At 38.7% G+C, this 10,750-nt stretch overlaps 3 protein-coding genes across 3 annotated transcripts in view; 1 reads left to right on the top strand and 2 right to left on the bottom strand.

The window, feature by feature from the left end:
- Positions 1 to 3,248: 3,248 nt before the first annotated feature.
- LOC107599299 (tubulin beta chain) lies at positions 3,249 to 4,111 on the bottom strand. The gene has a single exon (XM_016290847.1). The coding sequence runs from the start codon at positions 4,109 to 4,111 to the stop codon at positions 3,581 to 3,583; it is 531 nt and encodes a 176-aa protein (XP_016146333.1). The 3' UTR covers positions 3,249 to 3,580.
- Positions 4,112 to 4,406: 295 nt separating this feature from the next.
- Positions 4,407 to 6,792, bottom strand: LOC107599300 (tubulin beta chain-like). The gene is made up of 3 exons (XM_016290848.1): positions 6,765 to 6,792; positions 5,586 to 5,782; positions 4,407 to 5,547 (listed from the first exon to the last, which is right to left on the bottom strand). The coding sequence occupies exon 3, from the start codon at positions 5,371 to 5,373 to the stop codon at positions 4,741 to 4,743; it is 633 nt and encodes a 210-aa protein (XP_016146334.1). The 5' UTR covers positions 5,374 to 5,547; positions 5,586 to 5,782; positions 6,765 to 6,792; the 3' UTR covers positions 4,407 to 4,740.
- Positions 6,793 to 8,980: 2,188 nt separating this feature from the next.
- The window catches only part of LOC107599341 (nuclear factor 7, ovary-like), a 7,223-nt gene continuing 5,453 nt past the window's right edge, over positions 8,981 to 10,750 (top strand). The window contains exon 1 of the mRNA XM_016290904.1: positions 8,981 to 9,631. Coding sequence (XP_016146390.1) covers positions 9,233 to 9,631 — 399 coding nt within the window. The 5' untranslated portion in view covers positions 8,981 to 9,232. The remainder of the gene's footprint in view (positions 9,632 to 10,750) is intronic.

Here is a 10,750-nt window from a genome sequence, read left to right as displayed (position 1 = left end):
CTGATCCTGGGAGAGTAACGTTAGACTACAATGCCGGCAGTTCTGACTCACGTAAGTACGTTTTCATTTAAAGGATTTGCCACTGATGATTCAAACGCGAGTTTTGGGCAGTGTAGAGTAGCACTTGTTGTTTGTCATTTCTCCGATCACAAATGCAGATAGAGTTTTATGTTTACGTGGCGCTATGCAATGCAACGCAACGCGTAAAAAGACACGGCATCAACAGTATGGTGAGGGGCGTAACATTTCCGTCACACGCTTGAGGTATTCGGCCAATCACAACGCATTGGATAGCTGGCCAATCACAGCACACCTCGCTTTTTCAGACCGATGAGCTTTGTAAAAATCGACGCATTTCAGAAAGGCTGGGCAATAATGTACAGTATGTGGAAAATAATGTGTTTTTTGAACTTTAAACCGCATAAACACATTTCATTACACCAAATACACAAAATAATGTTCTTTTTAGCAGCATCATATAACCCCTTTAAATTAGTCATTATTTTAGCATTTCTGTTTCTTGGCACTAGATTATGCACACTACACCTTTAAATATTTATCCAAATCAATTTGCTCACAATATAAGATGTTCATGCTCTCATATATGTTTGTTGAAACCACTTCTCGAATTATTTCAATAGCTGTATTTGTCTCGATTTACCTCAGTAATGTTTTCTTACCTATATTATTTAATCTAATTAAAATTTTCCAGAAATTTGATCAGTGCAACAATGAATTCTACTTGGAATAATTTTTGATTCTTTTATCATTGCATGAATGTTTACACTCAAATATGTAATGCATTCTGTTTCACTGGAGTGCCTCTTCACATTTTAGCTTTTTAGAATCTGTTAAATTGTGCCGTTTATATTTAAAATAAGTCACAAAGGTCATGCTATATTGTGAATATAATCACTGCAAATGGGTTTTGTTAGGCACAACACTCACTTGTGCCTAGTCAATCTTCCCAGTGTACTGACATTTGTTATGACATCCGCTGTACAGAGCTACCATTAAAACGGAAGTTCAAAGACAAAATTGTAAAGATGGCTGCGCACTTGTTTCTTTGACGCATGGTCTATTTACCCATTGGGCATTATTTCTTTATACACAATAGTGGGTGCAGCTATTTTGTAGCGTGTCATCCGCTTACACTTATTTGAGCTGTACAAAACTGTCTGTTATTCTGCTCGATGTTGCAAGTTGGTATTTGTTATCACATTCTTTTATTATCTTAATTGTAGCGCAAACTAATTTACTGTTTACTGTTATTCTTCTAATTATTTGCCCAGCAGCTAATGAATCAGAATTCTTGCACATTGGCAGAAAATAGCTTACTTCTGCCTTGGAACTTAACCCCTTAACCCCAATCCACAAACATCTGTTGAAAATTTGTAGCTGGACAGGTGTAGGCTTCTTTGGAATTTTATGACATTACATACGTAAATGTCCTATGAGTGCTGACACTACAATAATATCTGGGTCTGCATGGAGGAGTATCTTTCTTAAGAAGCATAGTAGAGTAATTAGTCAGCATCACTTAAGGCTGTGTTTTACAGATTTTCTTGCCAAGAACATTGCAAGAGTTGAGGACTAGATCTAAGAAAAGCATGTTCAGCACGTTGTTTTCAGGAACACTGCTCTCTAGTGGTCTAGTTTGTCTTTCAGGCAGTTGTTGTATGCTGCCATTTTCTTTGGTTTAACAAAATACAATAGCAACAGTGACATACTGTGCATTTGAAAGAAAATATCAGGAAACTAATAATAAATTAATTTATGATCTCAATCTTTTTGACTTCAGGGCCCCAAACATTGACAAAGACAATATTCAAAGGCTTCGAAAACAGTTGCAATATATTAAATAAATAAATAATTAAATAATTATTTAAAAAATCTAATTCAAATATAACTTTTCAAGTTGTTTGTGATTTCTACCCGACGAAATATTTTAAAGCTTGACATAACTAGAAAAATGTATATTTATTCCCTCATATATCCAAGTTTTCCAAGACTGTGAGAACCATGGTTCATAAATAAAAATTAAAGTTGTTTAGGGAACAAATTTAAATAAGAAATATGTCAGCTCACATTTTGGTTTTCAGCTGTTTTAGCTCATTTTAAAGCTTGTTTTGTCTTATTTTAAATAATTAAGCCATCCTGTGTTCACCTGGTTGAGAACCACTAATGTTAATTAAAACATTCATAGCCTAACCAGGCCCGTAACCAGCTATGAGGCCACCGAGGTCCTCGCTAAATTTTTCATGTTCAAAAATAAAACGAGTTCTTTGAATGACTAATTTGCTGTTAAACTCCTCATATGGATGCCTGCATGACATGTATAATTCAGTTTAGACAGTTTGCATGAAATGTTTAGCGTCCGTGATATGAAAATGATCACTGCGAGACACTGGCGGAGTGAACGAGGCTTGAGAGAGTTGTGGGTGAGGGTGCAGCTATTATAAGCGTTTTTGGACTTGTCTTTTCCACTTAATTTAACACTTTAGAAAGTTAATAAAATAGAAAGGTGCAGTTTAGAGTCAGCGATATCTTTATCTTATCTTATTTGCAAAAGATTGGAAATAATTTCGGTTTATTTTTATTAATTTTTAGTTTTTTGTTTGTTTTAGTATCTGTATCTGGCAACACTGCATCGCCGGCACTTCAACTGAAAGCAATCAAAAAAGCCCATGGACATGTTTTTGCTGATACGACATTCGGTAAGGGAAACGCAAACATTATCATGATATTATCATAAACGTTATCAACGCTGTCGAAAACAGTAGCATTTAACACTAGTACACACAGATCTATAGAACAAGTAGGTTACCGAATGAAATGAAATACGCAAAAACTAGCCATGAAGAAGTCTATGCCATGCCATGTCATTCAGTATAGTTAAATTTTCACAAATCATGCTATAAACTCACAAGAGCACCAGACAAAGTTATAGTTGTGTATTGTTGCAATAAACAACTGATAAAATTATCCACCCTTAAATGTATTAACAAATTTTGATGCAATAAATAGGGTATGATTTAAAAATAATAATCCCTCCAAAACAGAGAAAACATCTTTCACAAACATCTACATGTCTGTCTCCTTTAAAGTGTTTATAGTGTATATAATGAGTTGTATTTGTAGGGGTTATTATAACACAATTCTTTAACACCAACCTCCACCCCCCCCCACTAATTTTCAAAGCTTGGGTATGGCCATGCATGTAACCCCCTATGATATTGGAAAAAAACAAAGCAATTCAGATGTAGTAGCCTTCATTCAGAATGGCACTGACAACAGTTACATCGTTCTTGAATCCGAAGGCTTCACAGTTAAAATCTTTTGTGTTTCACTTGCATGTGAGGGGGGATTTGATGGCGTGCATTCACAACATTCAGAAACACAAAACCAAACCAAAAGTTCACAATTCCTCAAAATGTCACTGGTGGGGGTGATGACTGTCATTGATGGATACTGAATGTAAAAGCCCATTCATTGTTCTGGAGAGCACTGGTCTGTGGTGAGAAGGATGAAATGTGGAGGATGGAGGGGAAGGAATACTATTTTGGCAGATGGTCACGATTTAGGCGACCTCCTCCTCACCCTCCTCTTCGAACTCGCCCTCTTCGGCGGTGGCATCCTGGTACTGCTGGTACTCAGACACCAGGTCGTTCATGTTGCTTTCAGCCTCTGTGAACTCGTCCATGCCCTCGCCGGTGTACCAGTGGAGGAAAGCCTTGCGCCTGAACATAGCGGTGAACTGCTTGGAAATGCACTTGAAGAGCTCCTGGATGGCCGTGCTGTTGCCGATGAAGGTGGCTGCCATTTTGAGCCTGCGGGGTGGGATGTCGCATACGGCGGTCTTGACGTTGTTGGGGATCCACTCGACGAAGTAGCTGCTGTTCTTGTTCTGGACGTTCAGCATCTGCTCGTCCACCTCCTTCATGGACATGCGTCCACGGAAGACAGCGGCCACGGTCAGGTAGCGGCCGTGACGGGGGTCGCAGGCGGCCATCATGTTCTTGGCGTCGAACATCTGCTGCATGAGCTCGGGCACGGAGAGCGAGCGGTACTGCTGGCTGCCTCGGCTGGTGAGTGGAGCAAAGCCGGGCATGATGTATTGTTGCAATAAACAACTGATAAAATTATCCACCCTTAAATGTATTAACAAATTTTGATGCAATAAATAGGGTATGATTTAAAAATAATAATCCCTCCAAAACAGAGAAAACATCTTTCACAAACATCTACATGTCTGTCTCCTTTAAAGTGTTTATAGTGTATATAATGAGTTGTATTTGTAGGGGTTATTATAACACAATTCTTTAACACCAACCTCCCCCCCCCCCCACTAATTTTCAAAGCTTGGGTATGGCCATGCATGTAACCCCCTATGATATTGGAAAAAAACAAAGCAATTCAGATGTAGTAGCCTTCATTCAGAATGGCACTGACAACAGTTACATCGTTCTTGAATCCGAAGGCTTCACAGTTAAAATCTTTTGTGTTTCACTTGCATGTGAGGGGGGATTTGATGGCGTGCATTCACAACATTCAGAAACACAAAACCAAACCAAAAGTTCACAATTCCTCAAAATGTCACTGGTGGGGGTGATGACTGTCATTGATGGATACTGAATGTAAAAGCCCATTCATTGTTCTGGAGAGCACTGGTCTGTGGTGAGAAGGATGAAATGTGGAGGATGGAGGGGAAGGAATACTATTTTGGCAGATGGTCACGATTTAGGCGACCTCCTCCTCACCCTCCTCTTCGAACTCGCCCTCTTCGGCGGTGGCATCCTGGTACTGCTGGTACTCAGACACCAGGTCGTTCATGTTGCTTTCAGCCTCTGTGAACTCGTCCATGCCCTCGCCGGTGTACCAGTGGAGGAAAGCCTTGCGCCTGAACATAGCGGTGAACTGCTTGGAAATGCACTTGAAGAGCTCCTGGATGGCCGTGCTGTTGCCGATGAAGGTGGCTGCCATTTTGAGCCTGCGGGGTGGGATGTCGCATACGGCGGTCTTGACGTTGTTGGGGATCCACTCGACGAAGTAGCTGCTGTTCTTGTTCTGGACGTTCAGCATCTGCTCGTCCACCTCCTTCATGGACATGCGTCCACGGAAGACAGCGGCCACGGTCAGGTAGCGGCCGTGATGGGGGTCGCAGGCGGCCATCATGTTCTTGGCGTCGAACATCTGCTGCATGAGCTCGGGCACGGAGAGCGAGCGGTACTGCTGGCTGCCTCGGCTGGTGAGTGGAGCAAAGCCGGGCATGATGAAGTGGAGACGTGGGAAGGGCACCATGTTGACTGCCAGTTTGCGAAGGTCGGCGTTGAGCTGGCCGGGGAAGCGGAGGCAGGTGGTGACGCCGCTCATGGTGGCTGAGACGAGATGGTTGAGGTTGCCGTAGGTTGGTGTGGTGAGCTTAAGGGTGCAGAAGCAGATGTCGTAGAGAGCTTCATTGTCAATGCAGTAGGTCTCGTTTGTGTTCTCAACCAGCTGGTGGACGGACAGCGTGGCGTTGTAGGGCTCCACCACGGTGTCGGACACCTTGGGTGAGGGCACCACTCTGAAGGTGTTCATGATGCGGTCGGGATATTCTTCACAGATCTTGCTGATGAGGAGGGTGCCCATGCCGGAGCCAGTGCCTCCACCGAGAGAGTGCGTGAGCTGGAAGCCTCGCAGCTTTCTGCTTCCTTACGAACAACATTCAATACTGACTCCACTAGCTCTGCTCCTTCTGTGTAGTGACCTTTGGCCCAGTTGTTTCCAGCACCACTCTGACCTGCAATCATAAAAATTTAGCGTTGAAAGTCCCTTTCAAGAAAAGGCCATATTTTCAACACCTTCAGGCAGCTGTTTCAGGCATCCAAGACCAAGCTTTATCTACTTGATTTCTGGCAGATCCAGAAATCTCAAAAACTGGCCAAACTTACATTTGCATAACATAATTCAAACAAGCAACACCATCTGGCACATACTGTCCCATAAATGGTGTTTCTTGTGCTGAAATAGCATTAAAAAAGGTTTTCAGGTTGGTAAAGCCAACGTGCAACCAGAGCTTCTAACAGCAGCTGGTGATGACTTTAGCAATGAGCGAGTGGCTCTTTTATTTAGAAGGCGGGACTTATTGTGCCATACTCAATGAACTGAATCCATTGTGCCAGGCTCAAGGTCCACCAAGATGGCATGGGGAACATACTTCCCACCTAAACAAAGAGACGGATACAGCAGGTCATACTAACCAGACATTTGTTTCAATGTGCATGCAAATTTCTGTGCACATGCAGTGGTTTAAAAAGCCTGAGACCACAATGTTGGCTTATATTTTGCCTTACTAAAAACGATACAAATCAGTATTTTATACAAATCAGCATAACACTTATTGAAAATTAATTTTGGAAATTTGAATGAATGGTCTTTGTGTCCTTCTTTTGCTGTAATGATAGCAGCACTCAAGCTGTATGAAGTGTGTGTAAAACCTAATGATCATGTTATTCATGACTGAGAATGATTCAAAGAGTATCAGCTTGGGTTTTGTCATTTTTAAGTGCAAAGGAGTAAGCAATTTGACACTTTTGCTTACCTTTCATTAGTGACTATAAAATAATAATTATAATAATAATATAATTATAATAATTATAAATGTAAATATAATTACAAATAATTATAAGTATCTGTTGTCATAAAAATTAAATGTGAAAACTTTTGCATAAAGGTGCTGACAATTCTTGCTTCTGCAACCTTTATGATATTTAAAAAACTACCTGTGGCCTCATTGTAGTAAACGCTGATCCTGTCTAGCTGCAGGTCCCTGTCTCCATGATATGTTCCGGTTGGATCAATGCCGTGCTCATCGCTAAAAAACAATATATATTGAATGAAATGAGCATGAAATATGTAGAGTTAACATTTCATTAAGGATAAAAAAATACTAAAGAATAAATGATGCTGAGCAAATAATTAAATGCAAAGAAAATAATTCTAGTCGATTATTCACACTTAATATTGTCATATACTTGTTTTAAAGAATGTTTCTCTAACTTATATTTCGAATCGTGTGGATTATGTGCATTTTATGGATTCCGATGAATGTGATGTTATTTTCTTTCAGCGATTAACGAAATATAGTCTAGACTCGGATGCATACGTAAATATAGCCTATTATAGGCCTATGGTCGCCATGGTAACCAAGACTGGAGGAGAGAAGGAGGACCTTGAGCTCGTGGAGACACCGGATAGGATGCTGCCTGTGATTTGGACGGAGATGACGACTCTCCAAGGACCACTGGCTATAAAGACATGTCTGAAAAATATTGCAAAGGGAATGTAAAATGGCTTCTCGTTACAATAATAAACTACGGTAGTACCATGGTATTTTTTATGTGGGATGCTACACTGGAGCATGAGATAGATTGGTGCTTGACCAGTGGGATTTTCAATGGCTGATACTAAATTATTGGTAACATTTTGCAATAAGGTTCGTTAATTAACATGAGTTAACTACTTTAGTTAACATGAATTAAGAATGAACAACACTTTTACAGCATTTATTAATCTTAGTTAATGTTAATTTCAACATTTACTAATGCATTATTAAAATCAAAAGTTGTGCTTGTTAACATTAGTTAATGCACTGTGAATTAACATGAACTAACAACTGTATTTTCATTAACTAACATCAACAAAGATGAATAAATACTGCATTGCTCATTGTTTATTCATGTTAGTTAATACATTAACTAACATTTACTAATTGAACCTTATTATAAAGTGTTACCAAATTATTATATCTGGCCTTGGTCCATCAATCCTATTTTGATTCTTTAATTATTATGTCTTGCATTTCAATCCAAATACAGCTTTGCTTTAGACTGAAATTTTAACAGACATATGATCTATGTGCTTAATAATCAATCATAAGAAGTCCGTTTGGAGATATATATGGTAACACCATGAAACCATTAGAAAAAGCTTGTAGGTTCCATTTGGAATATTTTTGAATATATAATTTCCATTGGGTTCTATCTATCTATCTATCTATCTATCTATCTATCTATCTATCTATCTATCTATCTATCTATCTATCTATCTATCTATCTATCTATCTATCTATCTATCTATATATCTATCTATCTATCTATCTATCTATCATCTCATTTGTATTGCATCTATCATCTCATTTGTACTTCATTAAGAGCATTTATTATTATTATTATTTTATAATAATGCATTATTATTATTATTATTATTATTATTATTATTATTATTATTATTATTATTTTATAATAATGTAATGTCACCCAATTAGGTAAAATATACTATATATACTTTATGTGCTTATTTACTATACAATATTAATAAAAATAAATGTTATGCCTATAAAATCAGATCAACATCATATATGCCTATGCACAACATATCACAAACATACAGCTAGAAAAATCTGAAAAATCCGGCTATGCCTATATAATACACTGAAATGGTGTAGGATTTACTTTGAAAATATTTTCACTCAGAAATTGCTAGTAAATTTCACAAATAATAAAAAAACCCCATTGAATTAAATATGAAATGTTGAAGTAGAAACAGTATTTTCCTGTAAAACGTACTCCAATCATTTACAATCATTCAATAGGGTGTTAAGTTTTTTTGGCACTGTGCCTTTTTCATGACAATTAAGCCCAGACTCAAGGCATTTTATAGCTGTCATTACAATACTTTGTACTGCATTAGATTAATTCCTGTTTAATTTAAATGAGCATAAATTAAACAGCCCAACACCAAAACTACCATGATATGTGAGAATCACACAATTACAATGTAAACAATTAGAATGATTGTTTTGCATTACAGTAATGAGATTTGCATGTGCTTATGTCACAATGCATAAGTACATTTATACACATTATCTATTAATAATGTATTTAATGTGATGTATGGGAAGAAACCACACCTACTATTCAAATCAGACATGCTGAAGGATGTGGATCAATTACCATCGGCTCTCGACATCGTTCAAAACACTTGACTTCTAGTTTGACTAGTTCAGTGTGCTTAGACCCCTCCTTCTGTACTGATGCATGTCAAGACAGACTGAGCTCCATGAAACCAGCGGAGTGAGAACACTTCAAACTCAATAACAGCTCAACACAAACTCAACAACAGCTTCAGCTGCGAAGTCTAACGCAGACTACAATCCCTCCTGTTAAAACCCCAATACCTGCGAGAGGACATGTCTGCAAACCTTCCCGAAGCGGACCTCTCCTGTCCCGTGTGCTGTGAGATCTTCCAGGATCCAGTGCTTTTGCCGTGCAGCCACAGTTTCTGCAGGAGCTGTCTGAAGCACTTTTGGGAGAGCGCGATCTTTCGTAGCTGCCCCGTCTGCAGGAGAAGAGCCTCCAAGAAGAGCCCCCCTTCAAACCGGGCCCTCAAAAACCTGTGTGAAGCGTTTCAGCTGGGCAGAGACCAGGGCAGTGCATCTGGATCGAACATCCTGTGCTGGAGACATGGGGAAAAGCTCAAACTCTTCTGTTTGGTGGATCAGGAGCCTATCTGCGTGGTGTGCCAAGCCTCAAAAATGCACAAAGGTCACGACTGCTCTCCCATGGAAGAGGCGGCTCTGGACTGTAAGGTAGAGTTTGACAGTGCCACATTGTTTCGACAAACTGTGTTACATTGTGTCGTGCTCAATGCCGCTGTTACTGATTTACAGCGGCAGAACACAAGAATGCTGTTTATCAAGTTCACTTTGACATTATCTCAGTGTGTTCGGCCAAAAAGACCATGGCAGGCTTTCAAACAACACCTTCTGCATTCCCATCCTTCAAGCTCCCATTGTGGCATAGGCTATTGTATTCTGGGAAAATGTGATCAACTCCTTCCAAAATGTGACATAAATCTTTCAGAGTATCCTTGCACAGTTGGATCAGGGTAACGCATGGAGAGAGAAGGTTGTGTTGAAAAAGAAAGGCTTCATTCATTTAGTTCTTCTGCAGTGGTCGTTCTCAACTGGTGGGTTGTAGGTCTGTTCTGAAAAAAAACAAAACAATGCTCAATGCAAATACAATGCTTATCACGCATAGTTTGGATAGCACTATAAAGAAACATATTAGCTTTTAAAAGGGAAGACAAAACACTTCCCAAATCTTTTGATGTTAACACAAAAAGGTGTGCAACCAATCAAATTTAGGTGAAAATTAAAGCAAATGACAACATGGACAATTTGTGGTAAATGCCCTCAACTATTAAAAACCATTCTATTGATTATTAAGTTTTTAAGTTCAAGTGTTAATTTAGTATCATTGAGATACCATTATAGTTTTTTATATTTTGGATACGTTTTTATTTTGATATTATTTACTTTTTCATTTTTTATTCTTATCTTTAGGAACGAAGTTAAACATACATATTTGTTCATACAATCTTTGTGGGTCAACATAGCTCACTAAACATGAACAATAAACACATTTATTTAAACCATATACAAAAGACATCCACATATGGTAAAAAAAAAATACAATTATTACTTTATTTTTAATTATTCTATTAGAATTTGTATTACTCTCTCTCTCTCTATATATATATATAAATCATGATAACTAAAACAACACACACACACACACACACACACACACACACACAGGTTTGTTTTTGTGAAAAGTGGGGACATCCCATAGGCGTAATGGTTTTTATACTGTACAGACCGTATATTCTATTGCCCTACACCAACCCTACCCCTAAACCTACCCCT

The sequence above is a fragment of the Sinocyclocheilus grahami genome, unplaced genomic scaffold (assembly GCF_001515645.1).
Source record: "Sinocyclocheilus grahami isolate Dianchi unplaced genomic scaffold, SAMN03320097.WGS_v1.1 scaffold264.1, whole genome shotgun sequence".
NCBI lineage: Eukaryota > Metazoa > Chordata > Actinopteri > Cypriniformes > Cyprinidae > Sinocyclocheilus > Sinocyclocheilus grahami.
Note: the sequence above shows the minus strand (reverse complement) of the source record. Positions and strands in the feature narration are given on the sequence as shown.

Bases quoted from the DNA above. Each gene is read 5' to 3' on its own strand.
- LOC107599300 (XM_016290848.1), bottom strand. From the start codon at position 5,373: ATGAGCGGCGTCACCACCTGCCTCCGCTTCCCCGGCCAGCTCAACGCC.
- LOC107599299 (XM_016290847.1), bottom strand. From the start codon at position 4,111: ATGCCCGGCTTTGCTCCACTCACCAGCCGAGGCAGCCAGCAGTACCGC.